Source organism: Dermacentor variabilis, unplaced genomic scaffold (genome assembly GCF_050947875.1).
Source record: "Dermacentor variabilis isolate Ectoservices unplaced genomic scaffold, ASM5094787v1 scaffold_22, whole genome shotgun sequence".
NCBI lineage: Eukaryota > Metazoa > Arthropoda > Arachnida > Ixodida > Ixodidae > Dermacentor > Dermacentor variabilis.
In genome coordinates, this window is record NW_027460390.1 from 1,067,743 (window position 1) to 1,092,577 (window position 24,835).

Consider the following 24,835-nt stretch of genomic DNA (forward strand, 5'->3'; position numbering starts at 1 on the left):
ATGCATATGTGTATTTTAATGCAGAAGCATGCTGCAGTATTGTTTGCAGGCTTCAGCAATGTATGTATAGCTCATTTGCAGACTTCAGGGATTTTAGAATGCAGTCAGAAAACTGGCCAGTGAATGTCAAAAGGGAGAAAAGGAGGAAAGAGAGGGTAACTGGCCAGGTACATTGAGGTGCCTGAATTGGTTGGTATGATCGTTTATATCCAAGCTCCATTAATTGTTGGTGAGATGTGGTGCAATGTGCCTTATCAACAGCTATTTGCAAATGAGCATCGTCATCATGATGGCTTATGATGCTCATTTGCTCATGTGGAGATCTAGTTTAGCATGTGGGGCATGACTGGACAGCTTTGGTGTGAAATGGGGCATGATGAGCTATTAGCTGTAAAAATAGCCTTCCCCAGTAAAGGTAGCCAAGCTTGTGTGAAGAAGTGAAGGCAGACAGGAGTTCCCACATTTTGGTAAATTATGGCTACATTCCTCAATGACATGTTTACATATGCATTCATATATCTGTCAGTGGAACTATAAACATGCATAAGTGCTCACATGTAGATAAATAAGGATATAGCAACAGGCATATATGTTGTAAAAGGGTAGCGATAGTGCACAGGTAGGAACACTAAACAGAGGAAGAATGAACGGGAAGGAATAAACTCTTAATTGGGTGAACTCATGCGTGGAAAGCAAAGCATCGCTTAAAGGGCGATGATGGTGGCAAGCATGGTTGGTAGTGGTCGAATTGAATAATGCCATTGCTATTTGTACATGCACCATCGTGCATTTCAGAGCAGTTTACGTGCCTGTCTTGGTCAAGGTATTTACTTGTAAAACCTCATACGAAAAGATTTACTGACGTATAATAGCCGTCATGCAATATTTGTCTCAAAGGTATTAGTTATGTTTGTGCATTCATTATGCAAGCACATTATATTTGATAAATGCGTGGTATGTCTTTTACCAAACCACCTACATTATAAATGAAGAGAATTATCTCTAATTCTTGCCAGAAAGAAAGTTGAGATTGCACACTGTACACAGAAATAAGAAATCTCTAAGACAATAGAGCAAACTGAAAGTCTTTCATTTAATAGAACCTCAGGCATGAGTACCGACACCACCATTCAGTCAGTACAGTGAAGAATTCTTCCCTTTCACAGTGAAAAAAGCAGTGATGTGTAGAATGAGGTATACTATTATTGTGTAGTATTTTTCTCATCACTTTGTTTTAGGACTGCCGTAGAGATCTGCCAGGGTTTGTGGAGACACATATTGGCTTTTGAAATAGTGAATTTGAAGAAAAATGCTTAGTGATAGTCAGCATAAAAATTAAAGCAGATTTGTTTACAGTATGAAGGGGCAAATAGATGTGGGGTTTGTACACCTTGAAATCGTTGAGAACCCGTTAAATTGGGAAAAGATTCAAGGGCGCTTAAAACTCCTTGAAAATAAATGTATGCCTTGAATTCCTTGAAAAGTGGGGTTGGGGGCAACTTTCGAACATTGAAAGTAGCAAACTCCGCATGGGGCATGCCATGGACACTGTCTATTGGGAAACAATCCTAGATATACAGGGTGTTTCTACAAAGACATTAAGTAGTATTTAAAGATACTCTTTACAGAAGCATTTACAGAAGAATAAAAATGGGTGGGAGCACATTCGGCAGACATTGTCAGATCCTGACTGGATGGAAGCTTACCATTATCATTAAAAAGAAAGGTGTACAATCAATGCGTTCTACCGGTGCTGATATATGGGGCAGAAATTTGGAGACCGATAAAGAAGCTCGAAAACAAGTTAAGGACTGTGCAAAGAGCGATAGAACAAAGAATGTTAGGTGTAACATTAAGAGACAGGAAAAGAGCGGTGTGAATCAGAGAGCAAACAGGGATAGCTGATATTCTAATTCACATTAAAAGAAATAAATGGAGCTGGGCAGGTCATGTAATGCGTAGTTTAGATAACCAATGGACCATTAGGGTTACAGAATGGGTGCCAAGAGAAGGGAAGCGCAGTCGAGGATGGCAGAAGACTAAGAGCTGAGTAGACCATAAATATGATCGCTTGGCACAAACAAGGAAGGGCGGAAGGGAACAAGGGGAGTGCCAACTTTCAACTTTATTTTCTATTGTGCAACATGCAATATATCATCATCATCATCATCATCATCATCATCATCATCATCATCATCATCATCATCATCATCATCATCATCATCATCATCATCATCATCATCATCATCATCATCATCATCATCATCATCAGCCTAGTTACGCCCACTGCAGGGCAAAGGCCTCTCCCATACTTCTCCAACAACCCCGGTCATGTACTAATTGTGGCCATGTCGTCCCTGCAAACTTCTTAATCTCATCCGCCCACCTAACTTTCTGCCGCCCCCTGCTACGCTTCCCTTCCCTTGGAATCCAGTCCGAAACCCTTAATGACCATCGGTTATCTTCCCTCCTCATTACATGTCCTGCCCATGCCAATTTCTTTTTCTTTATTTCAACTAAGATGTCATTAACGCGCGTTTGTTCCCTCACCCAATCTGCTCTTTTCTTATCCCTTATCATTACACCTATCATTCTTCTTTCCATAGCTCGTTGCGTCGTCCTCAATTTGAGTAGAATCCTTTTCGTAAGCCTCCAGGTTTCTGCTCCGTAGGTGAGTACTGGTAAGACACAGCTATTATACGCTTTTCTCTTGAGGGATAATGGCAACCTGCTGTTCATGATCTGAGAATGCCTGCCAAATGCACCCCAGCCCATTCTTATTCTTCTGGTTATTTCCGTCTCATGATCCGGATCCGTGGTCACTACCTGCCCTAAGTAGATGTATTCCCTTACCACTTCCAGTGCCTCGCTACCTATTGCAAATTCCTGTTCTCTTCCAAGACTGTTAAACATTACTTTAGTTTTCTGCAGATTAATTTTTAGACCCACTATTCTGCTTTGCCTCTCCAGGTCAGTGAGCATGCATTGCAATTGGTCCCCTGTGTTACTAAGCAAGGCAATATCATCAGTGAATCGCAAGTTACTAAGGTATTCTCCACTAACTTTTATCCCCAATTCTTCCCAATCCAGGTCTCTGAATACCTCCTGTAAAGACGTTGTGAATAGCATTGGAGAGATCGTATCTCCCTGCCTGATGCCTTTCATTATTGGGATTTTGTTGCTTTCTTTATGGAGGACTACAGTGGCTGTGGTGCCGCTATAGATATCTTTCAGTATTTTTACATATGGTTCGTCTACACCTTGCTTCCGTAATGCCTCCATGACTGCTGAGGTTTCTACAGAATCAAACGCTTTCTCGTAATCAATGAAAGCTATATATAAGGGTTGGTTATATTCCGCACATTTCTCTATCACCTGATTGATAGTGTGAATATGGTCTATTGTTGAGTAGCCTTTACGGAATCCTGCCTGGTCCTTTGCCTGACAGAAGTCTAAGGTGTTCCTGATTCTATTTGCTATTACCTTAGTAAATAGCTTGTAGGCAACTGATAGTAAGCTGATCGGTCTATAATTTTTCAAGTCTTTGGCGTCCCCTTTCTTATGGATTAGGATTATGTTAGCGTTCTTCCAAGATTCCGGTACGCTCGAGGTCATGAGGCATTGCGTACAGAGGGTGGCCAGTTTCTCTAAAACAATCTGTCCACCATGCTTCAACAAATCTGCTGTTACCTGATCCTGTCCAGCTGCCTTCCCCCTTTGCATATCTCCCAAGGCTTTCTTTACTTCTTCCGGCGTTACCTGTGGGATTTCTCTCTTCCATTATCGTCGTGGGTGCCACTGGTACTGTATAAATCTCTATAGAACTCCTCAGCCACTTGAACTATCTCATCCATGTTAGTAATGATATTGCCGGCTTTGTCTCTTAACGCATACATCTGATTCTTGCCAATTCCTAGTTTCTTCTTCAATGCTTTTAGGCTTCCTCCATTCCTGAGAGCATGTTCAATTCTATCCATATTATACTTCCTTATGTCAGCTGTCTTACGCTTGTTGATTAACTTCGAAAGTTCTGCCAGTTCTATTCTAGCTGTAGGGATAGAGGCTTCCATACATTGGCGTTTCTTGATCAGATCTTTCGTCTCCTGCGATAGCTTACTGGTATGCCTAACGGAGTTACCACCGACTTCCATTGCACACTCCTTAATGATGCCCACAAGATTGTCGTTCATTGCTTCAACACTAAGGTCCTCTTCCTGAGTTAAAGCCGAATACCTGTTCTGTAGCTTGATCTGGAATTCCTCTATTTTCCCTCTTACCGCTAACTCATTGATCGGCTTCTTATGTATCAGTTTCTTCCGTTCCCTCCTCAGGTCTAGGCTAATTCGAGTTGTTATCATCCTGTGGTCACTGCAGCGCACCTTGCTGAGCACGTCCACATCTTGTATGATGCCAGGGCTAGCGCAGAGTATGAAGTCTATCTCATTTCTAGTCTCGCCGTTCGGGCTCCTCCATGTGCACTTTCGGCAATATATACACGCAGGCAAAACTATGCCATACAAAAACAGCTTCAATCGCGCAACACCCTAATCACAGCCGGCTATCAAAAAACCTTTCTGCATGCAAAAGTAAAACTGATGTGTCACTAATACAAGAGGAACCTCGCTCTTTAATATGAAACGCCTCTAACAATTCATGTGCCATGGTGTCCCTACTTCTTCCAAGAATCCGTATCTTGTCCAATCGTGGCTCACACGAATGGGAATTTCAGTGCTTAGGCTAATCTGCTCCGTCTTTACCTTTCAGTGACAGCTCATGTTCCCGCACACGCTCATTTACGCATCGCCCAGTCTAGTTGACATATGTCTTACCGCAAGACGGCAAAGACTCATACACGACTCCCGTAGCACATTTTGTGTACGGCTTGACGTGTACTTTAAAACAGCCATGTTTCTTGCTCCCATCAGAAAGAATGGGAGGACTCATCTGGGCGAGCTTGCGTGGCGCAGAGAATGCGACTGGCACCCCATGTCTGTCTGCAACCTTCTTTAAGTTGAGGGTTACACGGTGCATATATGGTAAGACCTCCGGCCTCACCGTTCTCTGCGCTTCGATTAGGGTGTTGCGCAATTGAAGCTGTTTTTGTATGGCGCACATTTGCCTGCGTATATATATTGCATGTTATTCAATAGAGAATAAACAGTCGAAAGTTGGCGCTACCCTTGTTCCCTTCCGTCCTTCCTTGTTGGCGCCAAGCAATCATATTTATGGTCTGCTCAGTAATATGAGCTGTCTAGCCTAGCAACATGTGCTTCTAGAAGACTAGGTGGGGTGATAAAATTAAGAAATTCACAGGCGCTAGCTGGAATCGGTTAGTGCAGGAAAGGGGTAATTGGAGATTGTGAGGCCTTTGTGCTGCAGTGGACATAAAATAGGCTGATGATGAGGATGTTTTGAAATAAAAGGACGGTTCCTTTAGAGACATACTGTCAGTGGTGGCAACCACAGATTGACGGGTGTAGCAGGGTAATTAGTTGTGAATTAACAAAATGTAACTGATTAACTTTTAAACTTTTAGTTTCAGCAGGCTTATTGCAATCATGAAATTAAAGCGTGTTCTCTGTACAAGCCATATCAACTTCTGGATCTGGAAAAATGCGCCTACCTGCAAAACTGTGGCATGACGAATTTCAGCTATCAGAGCGTGCAAAACCGAAACTGTGAGGCTTCAGCAAGCGTAAAGCCACAACCCTCAAGGTGAAAGTCTGCTTGCATCACCCAGTAGTAAGCAGCCAGCATACTGTGACAGCGAGGAGCTCGCAGCTGCAGAACGTCGCTTTGAGGGGCATGGCTTTGCACTCGCTGCAGCCCCCCAGTTTCGGTTTCGCACACTCTGATAGCCGAAATTCATGGTGCCACAGTTCCGAGAATAATTACGTTTCTCCAGATACAAAATTGATATGGCTTGTATGAAGAGCTCGCTTCAATGTCCCAATTACGATGGGCCCTGCTGAAACTAAAAGTTTAAAAGGTTTATGATGGATTTTTGTTAATTAGTGACAATTACCCTGTATCACTCATCACCCTGTATTCGCCACCACTGATGGCATGTCTCCAAGGAAACCGTCCTTTTATTTCCAAATGGCCATTTTTAAATATTACTTAATGTCTTTGTAGAAACACGCTGTATTTTCTTTTGAGAGTATCGCTAAACGATTGCAATGTGGCATGTCCACAGCCACTAGCGGCAGGTTTGTTTAAATCTCCATTGCCATTGTGGAGCTAGACAAAGCCAGATCAAGCGATTAAGACATGCCTCTATTTTGTTGTATTGCTAGTTGGTTCACACTGCAGCCATCATGACTTCATTTTCGAGCCCCGGTGGCTTTAGAAATGCCTGGTGGAAAGTAAGTTTCAGCCATTTGGCTTTAACACGACAAGTAGCTTTGGCTGAAATCGGGCATTATTAACAATCATGCCAGAAGGCGATTGACATAATTACAATAGGATTGTCAACTTAGAAAAGCGACCTGAAGAGCTCGAAGTATGTGCCCAACTCAGGAGCTGCGTAGCTGCAAGAAAGTGCAGCTTAAAAGGAGGTTAAACTTTTTTGCAGTGTATGTGTACAAATAAAGTTTGTTTCCCCCTCCTTAGGTTTTGGTCTGCGGCATCCTTGTAGTATTGTATGAATATTTGAAACTTTGGAATAACGAATTGAATAGTCACTATTTGTAGATGCAAATGTTTTTCAAATTCTTTTGAAATATTTCGAAACGTCAACTGCGCCCAGTTAAACATAAAATTGGAGCAAAAGTACAGTAAACTTTCACCCCCACGTGCATAGTATAGACAAAAAAATTTGAGAAATTGTGTAATGGAGCAAGGCAGTGTCACTTAGGTAGCCATACTTTACAGGCTATACAGTGATCATTCGCGCTCTCTGAAGAGTCCTCTGCATGCAAAGAAACTACTTGTTTGCTCCTAAGTAATGCTCCACTTGTTCTTTTAATAAACAACTCTTCATAATGTAATGTAATGTAATGTAATGTAATGACAGAAACTTGCTAACTTTAGGAATACTAGGATGTGAACATTGTAATAACGGCCTGTTCATTATTTGAAAACTATTAGAAAATTACTCAATTCAATTCGATCCGCTTCTGTCACTATTGGAGTCGTATTTGATTTGGTCTCAAAAATCCCTATTCTCACAACCCCTACAGCCTTGAAGTTCTTGAATTGTGAATTTTGAGTCTGATCTTCTGCATGAGCCCTGTAGATGCTTTAATGCACATGATAGAAAATGTGAATGTTTATGTACAAGAAGTTTCAGATGAGTACTATACGAAAATTCCTGACATTTGTCAAGTAATTTTTGTTAAAGATAAATTTTGCATAAGAGGTGCTATTTCATGCACAGGAACATGCACATAATGTCCTAAATTACATTGCTGCAGTAAGAAAAGAAAAGGTAACGGTCTGATTTTGTAATGTGATTAAGCAGACAACAAATTCGAATATGTTTCTTTTCATACCCTTCAACGCTTAATTACGGACTTAAAAATCAAAAGGATGAATGACTTTTGAATGCATGATTCGAGTTCTGTTGAGTGCTTGCTTCTGGAACATTTTCAGCGTAACACAGGTTTTGTATGTTTATTTATCTTTTTTTCTTTCTTTTTGTTTAGTTATGCACTTGACTTTGGAGTCCAACGTGTCACATGCGAGCACTGCACTTGCCTACTTCTTGTTCGTGCTCAAAGCTGTCGACGTGGATAGAGATAGTGGTGGGTAGCTTTCCTGTCTTCTTTCTTAAGTGCCAGCTCATCCCTGTCCTTGTTCTGCACGGCACTGCAATCTTTGAAGTGTGTTTTTTTTACTCACAAGGCCTGTGAAGCCAATAGACAATGAAGCCAAGGAAAGCATAAGAGAAAATAATTTATTGGGTTAGCAATTTATAGGCACTCCAGGATTCGCCACTGGTGTCACTGTGAAGTTCAGTATAAAGTCCAAGTGCAACAAGATCACACCTCTCATACGATTTGCTGCGGGTGCGAGAGAACGTGTGTGTGGGTGAGCCGAGAAGGATGGTGGCTTTTTTACAAGCTGTGCTCTTTCATACCGTACGTTGGAGGTCACATGATCAAATGTGCCCTAAGTTGGGGGAGCGGGGGGGGGGGGGGGGGCTCGTCTCCTCCTCTACCCCCGCCGTGGTGTGTGTGGTTGTGCGTTGTTGTCTGCGCAGCTGAGCACATATCTTAAAGGTAATCTGTCATGGGTGCAAAGCATGGGCAAGGTGAAACAGCTGGTTGCTCCATGTGAACTGCCTTCACATGTGCCTAGTGTTAGACGTTGCATGATCTCAAGTGTCAGGCATGCGACAAAGCAAGAAGTTGCCCGATGCGCACACTGCTCGAGGCCGGCGCTGTGACATTGAGTGAGATCTGTTCATGTTTATCAGTGTGCACGTGATACTGTGCTTGTTAATTTAATTAGTAAGCCAATGTTCACTGCAATTTATATGGCGGATAAAACTACGAATCTTACTTCTTGTGGTTGTCTATTAGTTACCTTTTGCTATCATTCTTTGCCTTTCTGGCAAGGTATGATAGAAGAATGATGACTGTTTTTTTTTTATTATCTTGTAATTAAGGCTTAAACTTGTAAGAAACTTCGTATTAAAGAGATGAGACAAAATATGAAGCAAAGGCAACCTTGTTGCCAGTGGAAGCCGAAACTACAACCACCGCATGATACTGGTGATCTACCCCCATTTAGCTATAGGAACGACTGTCCCCTCATGTACTAAGGATCATTCATAATTGCCTATATAGTTCATTAAAAGAAATAGCTATTTTCTCTGCATTCCTTTGCTTCCTGTGCTTTCAGCGAGAAATTGAGCCTCTCAATTTACAGTTATTCTTGCTCATGTTATGTTTTATTGCAATTGGAATGTGACACTGGCTGAGAGTTTTGGTGTTTTGCCTGACAAATACTCTAAACTGTACACTTGCACAGCCAGTCAGTGCAGACATTTTCCTCAATTGTGCTACTTCTCTGCTCTTCATTTTTGCTCAGCTGATGGAATGAATGGTTACAATATATGGCTTCAGAGCTTCCATTTTTTTAAAAATTTTTCCCTTTGTCATTAGCTCACTGTTGTCAGAGGGAGGAGCCATTCAATGTGACAAATTATAAAAACAGAAAAAGGAAAAATGAAATGAGTCGTTACTAAATATGACCCCTGGACACTTTTGAAGCGAAATGGAAGCGCGAATAGTGCACATTTGTGCATAATGTGAGAAATAGCAATACAGGAGCCACATCAATGTCTTGAACCTCATCAAACATGCTATTTGTACCCGTAATAGCTACTCCAAAAAGTGGCTGTGCTGCAATGTTTTCAAACATAGTGCTGATTTAACATTGGAATGAAAGGTATATAAACTACTATTAAGAAGTGTTATGCCTCTACAGCTGTGGTTGGCTGCTGACGATTTATTAACTCAAGGAAACAGGAACATAGTAGCAGAAAGTAGTTCAGGTGTAGAAGCCAGCACTGGTGAGGCATTCGTTTTCGTGCCAAAAACGCCCGTGCCTTCACACGTGCACTTCATCATCGTCGTCTTCTGGCAACATATCAGTTCTTCCTCCCTTAGACGAAGTCTCCATATCAGTCTGGAGGCCGCCTAACCTCTGGTGGCCGCAGTTGCTGGGTGCTTCCTGCTTGTGACGTCAAGGTCGATGGTTCAGAGGAAGTGTTGTCTTGTGTATTGAGTGAGTCCGGTACCAGAGGAACAGCAGAACTTGTTTCTTGTGGCATTGTATCCGATAATTTGTCTCCTATGCTCCAATCTGTCGGTGCTTGGGTTGCTTGCCTGGTCTGACTTGTTTTTTTTTTTTGTGGTTGAGGTGAAGCCGAACCTTTCCAAGGACGCTCTTTATAAGCCAGGATCATGGTCCAACGCAGGGAAGTATTTCACCTTCAGTAAGTGACTTTTTAAAAAACTGATGGATAAGCACTTTTTTCCTTACTGAGAAGCCACGTGATTGCTTCAATGTCTCCTGGTACTCATGGATCTGTGTTTCCCTCTCCGGCTTGAGTAGGTTGAGGGGACACAAAAGTTCTAGTCCAAACACAGCTCTCCCAGGTGTCATTCCTGTAACTGTGTGAACCGTCGTGTGTTGCTGATATAGGAACCTCGCATGTCGACACTGTATGGACCACTTTGTATACATCACGAGCACTCTCTTCAGTTCTGCCACATAGCGATCTGCATGGCCATTTGTTGCAGGGTGATACGCTGATGATGTGGTGGCCTATGCCATTTGATGCATAGAACTACTTTATCTTGCTAGAAATAAAAGCTCTTCTGTTGTCAGAGATGACTTTTTGGGGAATGCCTAAAGTAGCAAAGAGACTTCGAAGTACATCAATGACAACTGTGGATGCTGTGTCACGTGACGGACTTCCACCCACCTTGTGTACGTGCCCACAACTAAGTAGGTGTGCCCGTACAGGGGCCCCGTGAAATCAATGTGCACTGTGTTCCACGGTGTCTGTGGACGGTCCCAGGTGGGAATAGAAACTTTGGGTGGACTCTTCCACGTTGACTGGCATTCATGACACTGTCGCACTGTTTCTTTGATAACCTTGTCAATTCTGGGCCACCATACGCAGCTTCTTGCGCACTTTTTCATGGCTACCATCCCTCGGTGAATAGCATGTAGAAGTTCCAGAACATGAGGCCGCGCTGAGCTAGGTATAATCACCCGTGACCCAAACGTGAGGCAGTCACGATCAACTGCCAGTGCAGTCGCTCTTTGTCGGTAAGGAATGAAGACATCTCCGGTGAGTTTCTCCACTGTACCATCCTGCACTGACTTGTATAGCCTTTGCATGATATTGTCTTGCTATCATGCTATCTCTGTGGCTGTGAACGGAGGTCTCGACAACGCTTCAAACATTATCATGTCACCTGGTGGCCATGGCTCGGCGGTGCATTCTGGTAATGGCAATCAGCTCAATGTGTCTAGATTTTGATGGCTCTTGCCGTGCCTGTAGACAACGTTGTAGTCATACACAGATAACCTTATGCACCATCTGGTCATTCATGGTGAGAGGACTTAAGCCGTTAGTTTATTCGGGCCCAGTATGCCAAGCAGTGGTTTATGGTAAGTGATGAACGTTACCTTTCATCGCGCAATATATTTGTGGAACTTATGAGCGCCGAACACTACAGCAAGGCTTTCTCTGTCCAACTGTGCATAGTTTCGTTCTGCCGGCCCAGAAGTCCTAGATGCAAATGCGATCAGTGCTTCTCTATTCTGGTCATCACACTGAGGCAGAACAGCTCCTATGCTGTAGGGTGAAGCATCACATGGGACAAGAAGCTCCTTCAGTTCATTGCAGTGTGCCAGTTCGATCCAACTGAGAAGCAATCTGATAAGTTCGTCAAACGCTTCTTGATGCTGAGTTCCCCATCTTTACGTGGCATCCTGCTGACGGAGCTGGAAGAGACAACTGGCAGTTGTTACCCTGTTCTTCATGAATCTGTTGTAGAAAGCCAGCATTCCGAGAAATGACTGCAGCGCTTGCTTGCAATCTGGTACTGGAGCTTAATGAGAGCTCGAACTTTCTCTTCGCTGGTGTGAACTACTGTTCCTTCAATTCGGGTGTCCCAGAAAAGAAACTTGTCTCACTGTAAAACAGCACTTATTTTTTCCAAGGCGCAGATTGCACTTGTGCAGCCTCTTGAAGACTTCTTCCAATTTAACAGTGTGTTCAGCAGTGTCGTTTCCACTGATGATCATGTCATCTAAGTATGCACAAATGCCTGTGATGTCAAACAGCATAGTTTCCATGAAGCGTTGAAAAATGGCTGTTGCTGCAGAGATTCCAAAAGGCAACCGTTTTATCTTTTAGAGCTCCTTCAGCAGGTTGAGGGTCAATATCTCTGCTGTCTGTGGTGTCGTGAAATTGGTGGTAGGCCTGTGCTAAATCCAGGTTGCTGAAGACCTTGCCGCCTCTCAAGTGGCGGAGGACCTCATCTGTTGTGGGAAGTGGGTAATCTGCCTTCTTCGATACCTGATTCACTGTACAACAGTAGTCGCTGCATATGTGTAACGAGCCGTTCTTCTTTCGAATGAGTACGAGAGGTATGGCCCAATCCGAATGTTTCGCAGGCTCGATTATGCCTTGATCTTGCAGTCAAACCAGTTCAGCCTCTACAGCCGACTGCATCCCAAAGGGGACCAGCCATGCTTTCAGAAACTTTGGCGTTGTTCCTTCCACAAGTTCGATTTGTACCGCAGGGCCAATATTTCCTGAGATGTCATTGTTGAACACAGACTGGTACTTGTCCACAAACTTGGAAACAAGTTCGTCATCTGATACGTCATTGATGTCTGTTACCTGTATACCCAGATGAGGAAACCAATTTCATCCGAGGAGATTTCACCTTGCTCCCTTAATAACTACAGGTGGTAATGTAAATGTCTTGTCTCTGTACATTACTTCCATTACTGCACAACCGAGAACTCGAAGGGGCCGACCTGACCATGTGCATAGGAGACTGTTGTTCATCTGAAGCCATGGTGGGTCATGTGTCCACATGGCTTTGAATGGGGCCTCACTGATGAGAGTGAAGGCGCACCTGAGCCGACCTCAAAATCCAAGGACTTGCCATGTATGTGTAGCTGAATCATGATCTTCTCTGTGCTGGTCGAGTCCCCTAAGGAGTTGAGTTCGTAAAGTGCCACGTCTGGTGCTGAGGCTGTTGTCGAAATTCCTTGTCATGGATTTTTGATATTGTTATTCCTCTTAGTTCTCGCGTCTTTCTGCTTCTTTATGCAAGCTTTTTCAACGTGTCTGCGTTTCTTGCAGTAGTTGGAGTAAGCTGCCTGAAACTTGCAAGTGTCTGGAGTATGTTGCGCATCACAATGCCAACAGCGTTGATTCTTCTTTTGGATATATGTGCTGGAGCTACCTTGCTTTTTTGTCTTGCAGATGCTTGTACTGGCTTCCGTGAATGTTTTAAATTCTGCCTTCGCGTTTTCTGATATTAGACGGCATTTTCAGCTTGGAGTGCAAAGTCAGATGCTTTCTTGAACGTCAAGCCCTTTTCTGCAAACAACCGTTGCTGGACCTGCTCATTCCGGAGACCACAGATGAAATGGTCGCACAACATTACGTCAATAGTCAGCATTGTCGGATTTGCAGCCGTGTTTGTGCTGGTTCCAAAATTACAATCAGCTGCTAGTTTCTTGAGCGCTGTTGTGTAATCACTGACTGTCCTCTATGCAGTTGGTCACGTCATTGGAAGCGTGCCCAGCTGAAGATTTCAGAAGGTTGTGGATCAAAATGAGCTGTGAGCATCTTGGCTGTCCTCCTAATTCACTTGGCTGGGCTGCTTGGGTTGCACGAGAGCACACACAACGTCGCAAGTCTGTTCTCCGCACAACATTAGCAGATAAGCACGTTTCTTGGAAGCGTCCGTAATGTCATTAGCTTCGAAAAAGCTTTGAAGCCTCCCATACCAGGATCCCCAGGAGCCAGAGCTACCACTGAATTCAGTTAACCGGCCAAAGTCAGACATCGCCATGTTAATCCCTGACGTTGATCAAGTGCCAATGAGTCCAGAGTCTTCATGATTGCCAATTGTTACGTCTCTGCAGCCATGGTTGGCTGCCGACGATTTATTAACTCAAGGAAACAGGAACGTAGTAGCAGACAGTAATTAAGGCATAGAAGCCAGCACTGGCTAGGTGTTCGTTCCGTGAGGCACGCTTGTGCCAAAAGCACCAGTGCCTTCGACCGCGCACTTCATTGTTGTTGTCTTCTGGCGACATATCAAGAAGTTTATTTGTTGTGTGAAAAGATTGTTCTTTTTTGTTGTGAATGTTTCAGTGATGAAGATTGAATATTGGGCTTAGGTAGAGAGATTTTTTTATGTATGGGTCGAGTGCTACCTGCTCTTCGATTCATGTTCACTTTGAGAATTCAGTATTTCATTTCATTTTATTACCTTAAAGACCCCTAATAAAAGGGTTATTACATAAGGGGTGGGTACATAAGTTATACAGATACATTAATAAAGTATACACAAGGTGATACAGGTATAGCGAATTAGTAAATTGAATATAAGTAGCAAACAGGTTATACATGTATATGCAGCAATAAAGCAGAAGTTTAAGAATGCAGCTGATTACATAAAGAGTCAAAAAATGATCTTTGGGAACTGTTAGTGGCAATGTTCCCAGGAAGGCCATTCCGGTCACGGGATGCTGTGTAAAAAAGTGGTGCTGAAAATGTCGCTGCATAGACACGTGGACAGGGAACTTGAAAGGGATTACCAAAGCGATTACTGTATATCCCGAGAGATAGCCTACCTAAAATCTAGAGCAAACCAGTTGAACAGAGAGAGTGGGCTAACTTTTAATGTACAGTCAAGAAAAGCCAGGGAAAAAAATGTAGTCAAAGGATATGAAGGTTTGTTTATATGCCTGTGGGCACCATTGGTGGTGGTGCCAAAAGCGTCACCCCGCCAGGGTATGAGTGGGATTACGAGAAGGGGGTTGTCTTTTCAGTGTTTTAGAAAAAATAGCAAATCATGCCAAAAACAGCTGGGGGTGGGTTTTCTTTCAAAGGGGAGGCATGGCTTGGGATATTAAGCTAGATATACATGACGGGGCTGAAATGTAAGGCACGTGATTAAGTGATGAGTAGTAGAACTTATGGCGCAGTGCCAGAATAGAAATGGGGTGGTGATGGGAAAGAAGGAGGAGGTCAGAGTGTGCTCTTAGTGATGTGACACCAATATTATACGAATATGAAGAGTAGAATAATCTTGTGGCATGATTCTTAGCTGACTCGAGTGTATTTACTAGGTGTGTCTGGTATGGATCCCTAATGGCAGATGCATACTCTAGCTTTTTCTTATGGATAATGTATGCATGTGCAGTTTTACATGTATTGGGGCATGCTGTAAATGATGTTCGAGAAACGCAAGCATTTGGTTAGCTGATAACATGATGCTATTAATGTGTAGATGCCTAGACAAGTCACTAGAGAAGGTAACAGGGAGTTATTTGAACAAGTTTACTAGTTCCACGTTAACATCCACAATTGTATAAAAAAAAAGAAAGATGACTGTGACGTAAAGCAAATGACAGCTTTACATTTAATATGTTTAAGTGTCATTAGCCACTGTTCACTCCATTGCTGTACATAATTAACATCTGCTTGAAGGGTGAAAATGCCACGGAGGGGCTTTGCCTCTGTTCTGCAGCCATGGACTAGGAAAGAAAAGAGGATCCCAGGATGAAGCGCCATTTGTGACCATATCGAAGCCTATATATTGTTATGTGTGGAGAGACACAAATGAAGGAACTAATCACAATGCATTTACAAGAGCAGCGCAGCCAGAGACCAATATGGAAACGAGCTCGTGCCAAACCCAGATGCCTGTCTTCGTCTATTTTTGCACCATGTCTCTTAAGCGTCTGTTGTATCGTATCATAAAAGTGTTGTATCGCCTGTTGTATCGTATCATGTTGTTGTTGTATCATAAAAATAAAAAGGAGAAATATTGAGAAAAGTACCCAGGCACTTCATAGAAAACGGTGTTTTCTAGCCGTCCTGTGCAGCTGCGCGGGGTTCATGCATCGTCTTCTTTTCTGCTACACCGCTCGCGCTACCGCTCATCATCGCTACACGCTTATAATTATGTAGGCGCTCTGGAGGTATACTGTTGCCATTCCAACTGTAACATTGTTTTAAGGTATCAAGGCCGAGAACTAAAGGCCATCAATGGTTTGAATAAGTCACTCGGAGCTTTCTTGGTAAAGCTCATCCATACAGATGATGGGCTGGTACCACCCAGTTCTGCCATCGTTTACTTTCGTAGTGGTGACCTGAAGCCGAGTTTAGTACATTTGAGTCTTGTTCTAAGCACACATTATTTCAGGCCACTACTTTGTTGTCTGTTTGGTAGCTAGAAGTAAAAATAAATTGAACATTCCCGCAGCCGCCTCTCTGCTGCTATTCAGTGGCCAATGGTTGGGATGGCTGGAGTCGCAGCTGGCCGCAGGCACTCCACATGCTTGGTCGCTTCTTGCTGCTCTGGCCTGTATTCAGGAACCTGCCAAACTTGTGGTGAGTGCCTCTATTTGCTTATGATAGCATTTTTCCTCAGAAGTGTCAAGAAGTGCTGTCAGAATGAATGTTGGAAGACTACCATGCACTGATGGAGCACAAGTGTCTATTTATTGTGTTGCTGTATATTTAGTCCTTTAACAGGACCTTCTGCTTACTTTGCCGTTTAGCTGCTGCATTGGGCTTTGCATGAGCAGCTTTGCTACCTTTACGCAAGGATCTTTGCTTTCTATATCCAATCGTGAGAAATCTCTTGACTATTGAGGATGCCTGCAGCTGTACCAGTTAAATTGAGATTCTTTTGTTTTGTCAGTGCTTTCTGTATAAGCAGGCTGAAGGATCGCCAAGGCGTGTGAAGGGCTAGTTTGCAATCTAACTGTCTCCCTATCATAGTGACAGTGCCTGCATGGTCAAATTGGATCACCAGGAAAGATTTTTTCTTAACAGAATTTTGTGACCACACTTAATATTTCTGTGGCAACACGTAAGAAATTTAAGATACGCCAGTGGTGCACAAAACAAATTCTGCGGCAATCCTCAAACAGGCAGCAAATTTATTAAAAGGAGTCGGAATCTCCCAGCAAGTAGCAGATGGTGACAGGAAGTGATTTTCCACTTTCAGGTGGATGCCAGATTTTCCTGTTGTGAACATGCAACTATACTGGCATTCCACTAGGAAACGGTCACTAGAATGTGACTAGCACTAGATTGAAAAAAATTGCCTAAATAATACGTGAACGTAGTTTGCACTAGCCTTGCACTAATCATGACTTGTTTTTAAATCTGAAAACTAGTACGCTGCAAGAAACAGTGAAAAAAGCAATAGTCATGTCTTTTTGCACTAGTCAAGTTGGCGGCATATTAAAGTGTCGCCTGTTAACCTAACTACTTCAGTCAATGGCATGCACTTTTGTGTATGCCATTTCCTCTTGCCAGTTCTTTCAAGTAGTGGCAAGAAGAAGACCACATACATTGAGCGTTGGGTAAATTGAATACTTACAGTATTGTGGCTCCATTTCATTTCAGACTATGGAGTATAATCATCATCATCATCAGCCTATTTTATGTCCACTGCAGGATGAAGGCCTTTCCCTGCGATCTCCAATTAGCCCTGTCTTGCACGAACCGATTACAACAAGCACCCGCGAATTTCCTAATTCCATCGCCCCACCTAGTCTTCTGCCGTCCTTGACTGCATTTCCTTTCTCTTGGTATTCATTCTGTAACCCGAATGGTCCAACGGTTGTCTAACCTGCGCATTACATGGCCTGCCCAGCTCCATTTCTTTCTCTTAATGTTATATAGAATATCGGCTATACCCGTTTGCTCTCTGATCCAAACTGCTCTCTTTCTGTCTCTTAACACTATGCCTAGCATTCTTCGTTCATCGCTGTTTGCGTGGTCCTTAACTTGTTCTCAAGCTTCTTTGTCAGTCTCCAAGTCTCTGCTCCATATGTCAACCCTGGTAAAATGCACTGATTGTACACCTTCCTTTTCAATGATAATGGTAAGCTTCCAGTCAGGGGCTGGCAATGTCTGCCGTATGCGATCTAACCCATTTTTATTCTTCTATGGATTTCCTTCTCATTATCAGGGTTTCCTGTGATTAATTGACCTAGGTAAACGCACTCCTTCACAGACTCTAGAGGCTGACTGGCGATCCTAAATTCGTGTTCTCTTGCCCGGCTATTCATCATTATCATTGTCCTCTGCATATTAATCTTCAACCCTACTCTTACGCTCTCTTTGTTAAGGTCCTCTATCATATTTTGCAGCTTGTCTGCAGTGTTGCTGAGTAGAACAGTGTCATCGGCAAATTGAAGGTTGCCGAGATATTCGCCGTTGATCCTTACTCCTAAGCCTTCCCAGTTTAATAGCTTGAATACTTCTTCTGAGCACGCAGTGAATAGCATTGGAGAGACTGCATCTCCTTGTCTGACCTCTTTCTTTATAGGTATCTTCCTACTTGTGTAGAATTCAGGTGGCTGTGGAATCTCTGTAGATATTTTCCAAGGTATTTATGTAAGTGGTCTGTACTACTTGATTACATAATGCTTCTATGACTGCTGGTATCTCTACTGAATCAAATGCCTTTTCGTAATCTATGAAAGCCATGTAGAGAGGTTTATTGTACTATGCAGATTTCTTGATTACCTGATTAATGGCATGGATGTGATCCATTGTAGAGTATCCCTTCCTGAAGCCAGCCTGCTCCCTTGGTTGACTAAAGTCCAGTACTGCCCTTATTCGATTCGAGATTATTTTGGTGAATATTTTATATAATACTGGGAGTAAACTAATGGGCCTGTAGTTTTTCAATTGTTTAATGTCTCCCTTTTTGTGGATTGTATAATGTTTGCATTCTTCCAGTTTTATGGGACCCTTGCAGTCGATAGACACTTCATATAGAGAGCTGCCAGTTTTCCAAGCATTATGTCTCCTCCGTCTTTGATTAAATCTACTGTTATTCCATCTCCTGCCAATTTTCCCCGTTTCATGTCTTGCAAGGCCCTTCTGACCTCATCGCTAGTTATAGAAGGAGTCTCTGCAACCTGTTCATTACTGCTTTAAATAGAGGTATCGTGGCTCTTCTCGGTACTGTACAGGTCAGTATACAATTCTTCCGCTGCTTTTACTATACCTTTGAGATTGCTGATGATATTACCCTGCTTATCTTTCAGTGCATCAATCTTTGTTTGTAGAGTATAGCTATACGAATATACACATGACCACTTTGCGCAAGGCACTACCAAGTTTGACGGGAAGTTCGGCATGCTGTGTTTCGTCAGCAGCAGTGAAGGAGTAATTTTTAGTTGTAATTCCAGACAATAAATAAGTTATGCACTTGGTTTGAGTCAGTGCTTGGAATGTTTTTACCAAGAAAGTGTCACATGACTGACTGGACACTAAACTGAAATTTAATTGCTCTGTAATTATGAGGACTCGCTGAAAATGCAGTCATCCTACCACTTCGACTTTTTTTCAATGGAGCCTGCAGCACCTTAGTATAAAAGTATGTAACGTTGGCAAATTTATTAACAGTGTATCATTAACTCTTGATTGTGGGGATAAGAGCACCAGTTTCTGTCACTGGTAGGTGATGAGGCAGCAGGCTTCCCATTGAGCTGGATCACAAATATGGTGTGGCACAGTTGCAGCACCCATTGATACTTATGAGCACCCATGTCGTAAGTGTTTTGCCAGCCATATTGTTATGGTGCATTTGGACAGGACCACGCGCTCAAGAAAGACACAAAGAGAAAGCGGTACACTGTCCGCTGGAGCTGTGACCTTTGTACCAGCCTGTGTGATTACCATGAACTTTTCCCCATGTAAATAGTTGTACATACATTTGTGCATTGGGCTTTCTCTTCGTAATATTTGGTGCGTGCCGGGTAACGATTCAGAATGGAGCATCGCATTGGCTGCCGCTTCAGTTTGCGCACCGTTGTCGCAAGAGGTGGTGCCTAGTTCGGCAAGGCCTGCGTTGACTGCATCGACTGTCGTACTCAAGCATCTGTGGGGTTCAGAAACCTTCTGCGGCACTGATGGCGCCGACGTCGACGACTAGATGGAGATGTATGAGCAGATGAGCAGCCACAACAAATGGGATCCCTCAGTAATGCTGACGAACATAATTTTTTACTTGGCGGGAACTGCGCGAGGGTGGTTTCAAAACCACGAAGAGGAACTCTGTTGCTGGGAGACTTGCAAGCAGAAGCTGCGATCTCTCTTCGGAAAACCACTGCGTCGCAAGGTCGTTGCCTATAAGGAGCTGGCATATCATGAGTTCAGACGTCCATCGAAAGCTGCGTCATCTATATACAAGACGTGCTGGCACTCTGCCGCAAGGCCAACAATGAAATGCCGAAGTCCGGCAAAGCCAGCCATGTTTTAAAGGGTATCGCTGATGACGCCTTCAATTTACTAATTTGTAAGAACTGTACTTTGGTAATGACATTATCACGGAGTGCAAGCATTTCAAGCAGTTGGAAAGCCAGTAATTTGCACGGCTTCCCAATACGGCTGCAACATAGTCTTGTGAAGACTGACAAGACTCTCCTTCACGGCAGCTGCAGCCTTCAGAGCAGCTATCGAAGATTGTGCACCATGAACTGATGTGTCCCGCTGCTCTGTACCCACCTGTCAACGATACATGCGCTCTATATGGTTCTCCTTGTTCAGGCTATTGTGCGCCAAGAACTTGCCAATGTCAGCTTTCAGTAAGTTTGCACCGTGGTCAGTTCCCGGCCAACCGAACGTCTTTTGCACATGCATACTCAATATCAATGGATACCTCGAGGTTCTTGAAACATGGCAGAGTGGTGAACACCGTATGACCAACCTATTTGCTTTAGTTGTCACTGCGTTGGTCGCGTCGCCTGATACTGTCACAACCGCTGGTCCTCGATGCCATTCTCAAACAGCCCTCGTCCAGACAGCAGTTTTCGCCATATCCAGCCGCAAGCCGAGCTGTACCTGCACGCTGCCGACGGTATGACCACATGGCGCCGTTGTTCACTGTCAACGAGCAGTCACCAGTCCCATTAGTCGCAAAGGCGTTGTTCGTTGTCCAGGTCACCCCAGTCCATCGCCTGTTGCCGTTATTCCGACCTGGGCACATCGCTTGAGAAAACAAAAAGATGCAGTTATCCGAGGTCACGCTGCAATGTCGATGTCTCCGCCAAAGGCTCTCACCCTGCCGACCAGACGCAATATAGCCGATGTAGAAGTTGACGGTGTATATGTCTCAGCGCTTGTTTTTACTGGAACCCATATCTTGGTGATGAGCAATAATCTTCATTGCTGCCTGAAGAAGGTCCTTATAGCTGCCGCATCTCGTGTTATCCGGGTCGCTGATGGAGCAACGCCCATTATCCTTGGCGTGTGCACTGCCCGAATAACTGTCGCTAGTTTCAGCACTTCCATTTTATTTACTGTTCTGGAACGGTGTTCCCATGACTTGATCTTCGGCCTCGACTTTTTATTGGACCATTGTGCACTGATTGAACGCGCTGCTGGCCTTCTACTGCTCGCGCTGCATATCCACTACTGCCTTTCAAAATCAGCTGAGCCTCGTTTATGTTCTGTAGACTTCATACAACTGTAGACTTCATGCATTTGACGTGCTTCCCATCTGTTCCTGACGATGACTATGTGCTGACTCCTAATGTCAATGTTCTCCTGCTACACACAGTTGCCGTTCCTTATACCATTGTGACTATCGCCGATAACCGCGTATTTCTTCCTGTTTTGAATTTTGCTTTAAGTACACAAGTTATCACGAAAGGCATGTCGCTCGGCAACATTTCTCCCATCGACAATACCACTATCTCTGTATTAGATGTGCCATGCTCGTCTGCATACACCTGCTGTCCGATTAGTTCCGCAACGTCCAATCCCAGTATATTTTCGAAGATGATCGCTCATAATATGCTTCCCGAACAGGCTGCAGATCACTGTCGCGTCCTGGTGTCTTATCGTGACGTCTTATCGCTGGGACGGACTTCCGTTGTGGCCCTTAATATTGACACTGGTGATGCTAGTACTATCCGCCGACAACCTTATCACGTGTCACACGCAGAATGCCACGTTATCCAAGCTGAAGTAGAAAAGATGCTAAACAAAAGTGTAATTGGCCCTCTTTGAGTCCTAGGGCATCACTGGTTGTCTTGATCAAAAAGAATGATGGCAGCTGGCGATTTTGTGTCGACTACTGTCAATTGAGCCAGATCACGAAAAAGGATGTCTGCCCTCTCTCGCGGATTGATGATGCTCTCTACTGCCTTCGCAGATTGAGATACTTCTCTTCAATTGACCTCTGTTCCGGTTATTGGCAGATTTCGGTTGATAAACTCGACCGTGAGAAGACTGATTTTGTTATACCGGATGGCCTTTACAATATTAAGGTTATGCCTTTCGGACTATGTAATGCCCCAGAAACTTTCGAAAGAATGATGAACTCTCTTCTTCTGGGCTTTATGTGGTCCACCTGCTTAGGTTACCTGGACGATGTCATCGCATTTTCCCCTACGTTTGACAGCCACCTTAGTCGCTTGGCCACTATTCTTTAAGTCTTTACGAGGGCTGGCCTTCAACTTGACTCTTCTAAGTGCCATCTTGGACCCCGCGAAGTCAAAGTTCTTGGCCACCTTGTCATTACTGCCGATATATGTCCTGATCCTGGTATGATTCATGCAGTCAGGAACTTTCCTGTACCCTGCTCAGCAAAATATGTGCGCAGCTTCAGGGGCTTATGCTCCTATTTTTGTCAGTTTGTTAAAAGTTTTGCAGATATCGTCCGGCCACTGGCAGACCTTAAGAAGGACACTGTGTTCTTTTGGGGCTGTAAACAAGCCGACGCCTTCTACACTCTCATCCACTTGTTGACGATGCTTCCAATAGTAGGTCACTTTGATTCATCTTCACCAACTCAAGTTCTCACTGACGCCAGTGGCCATGGCATAGGTGCTATCCTCGCCCAACAGCAAAATGGAGTCGACCGCATCATTGCCTACGCCAGTGGCCTCTTGTCCCCTTCAGAGCGCAATTTTTCTGTCCCCGAACATGAGTGCCTCGCTCTGGTGCGGGCAGTGGCTAAATTTTGCCCTTATTATTAGTATATTAGGAGTAGGATGGTCAGAAGATCTACTCCTAATATAAATATAGTTTTTTCAGCTGCTATGATAGCAACACTCTCAAGCAAATTACGAGTGCACGACTGGAAAAAGCTAATTCTAAGTGTTGGAAAAGATAATCAATACATTTCTGTACCCAATTAACAAAATGATGTGATTTTAAATGGAGCCATTAGGACTGGAAGGGCTAACTTAATTACGCTTTGCGCATGGTGTTAAGTAGTGTGCCTGGTGAAGGGTCCAATCTGTGACATGGTCATAAAAGAGACAGTGGACCTTTACACTGTGTATGTGCACAATGTTCATGTGTCTACCATCTGAGTTTCTTTGATTTTGAGTAATTGAGATCTGTCACTGACGTTTGTTAAATATTCAGCTGGAGACTTTTTCACTGTGCAGTATGTAATAATTGTTATGATGCTTCACTACAACTCGTGGTCATTTCACCCTGTGAATGAATACACTTATTTTGAAAGATTGTCATGGTTCTTGTTTGCCTGTGCAGAGCAAAGACACGGTGCGCATTGCCATGCGAAACTTCCTGCGTGAACTTGGCCATGTTGATCCTGGTCGTGTGCTGCCTGCTTTGACGTTGTTACCAGTGTTGTTGCATGGCACCTCAGTGGTGCAGATGTCATTGCGCTACTGTGACTGCAGCAGTATTGCCTACATCCTGGCCACACACATCGCCAAGGTACATAACTTCCGTGGCCCTAATCAGCACGGTTGTTTTGTCAAAAAAGTGCTTAAGGTTCTGGTCTGGTTAAGTTACAATTTATTTAATTACAGTTACAATTTTTTTAACACTTTGACTTTTGTTTTACAGTATAGCAAGAGGCTGTTTGTTTGCCCTCTTTTGTAGTGATAAAAAGACAAAGCAACAACTAAGCAGACTGCCTTTCTTATTTAAAATTGTGTCTTTTTAGTTTTTTAGGCACTTATGTTTTTATATTTACTATAGCCTAATAGCCTAATATGGCTGACATTTCTATGCAGAGAACGAGATTCCATGAAAGTCCTAACTAAATCCTTGGGTCTCTCTCTCTTGTAAACATGCTGTAAGTGTTGTAATAATTGAAAATATTTTTTTATAACTTTACCTGCATTACTTTGAGATCTTTCCTGACATTTCTTAACCATGTTTCAACAGCCACAGGTGTAAAACCAACTCTGAAACATGCAAATGAAGATTTTTAAATTTGCTGTAATGACACTGCCACAAATCAGGCTTTCCTATGAGCTAAAGGCATGAACTAAGGTTCGTAAAGTTAATGGAGCTGCTGTATGGTCTTACGAAGTAGTTGTAATTTTATTCTGATATATATAATATTGGAAATTGTCTGAGTCATGTGCTTTTATCCATGTTCATTGGCTAAAGCATGAGACTCATAATATTATACATGTACTTACAAAATATTCTTTTCTGACTTTATTGGTACATTGTGAGTGGCTGCTGAACTGCTATGCAATGGCACCTCCTGACCAATGAAAGGAGTCAGGAAGTTAAAAAATTATTGGCAAAACAAACACAATTCATTAGACCAGTGGTGAAATTTGAGCTTATAAAAGCAGTTTGCATGTCTCGATAAAATGCAGCCTTAAAAAGAGATCTTGCAAATAAACAGTTACATTTTAAACAGAGTCGTCTTCGTCAACTACTCACCAGATTGTTGAGTTCCCACCTTATAGTTTAGAAAGACTGACTTTACACTTCAGTGCAGGAAGTTTTGTTAATGGTGCATATAATGAGCCTGTAAACCTCTTTAGTGTCAAATTTGCTATAATCAGTAAAGATTAGTGTTTTTTTGGTATGTGCATGAAGTTTTGAAACATTTCAGCGAGACACCCAGTTGCGAACTGCTGCCCTAGACTGCCTGGAGGTGCTGCTACCTCATGCACAGCTGTTGGCCGATGACGGTGAGCTGTACAGTGCCGCAGTGCCTTGTTTAGCTGGTCAGTCTGCAGCTTTAATGTCTGAATATTAACGTCACAAAAAGGCTTGATTTCATTGCGTGTATTACAGACTTACAGCTGTCGCATTGTCATGGGGCAGTGTTACACCACAGTTTTTGTGCAAGCGTCT

At 43.3% G+C, this 24,835-nt stretch overlaps 1 protein-coding gene across 1 annotated transcript in view; it reads left to right on the forward strand.

Annotated features, from left to right (window-relative positions):
• Positions 1–24,835, forward strand: part of LOC142568594 (uncharacterized) — a 203,911-nt gene that overhangs the window by 173,996 nt on the left and 5,080 nt on the right. The window contains exons 25-28 of the mRNA XM_075678472.1: positions 7,647–7,745; positions 15,987–16,114; positions 23,258–23,446; positions 24,591–24,669. Coding sequence (XP_075534587.1) covers positions 7,647–7,745; positions 15,987–16,114; positions 23,258–23,446; positions 24,591–24,669 — 495 coding nt within the window. The remainder of the gene's footprint in view (positions 1–7,646; positions 7,746–15,986; positions 16,115–23,257; positions 23,447–24,590; positions 24,670–24,835) is intronic.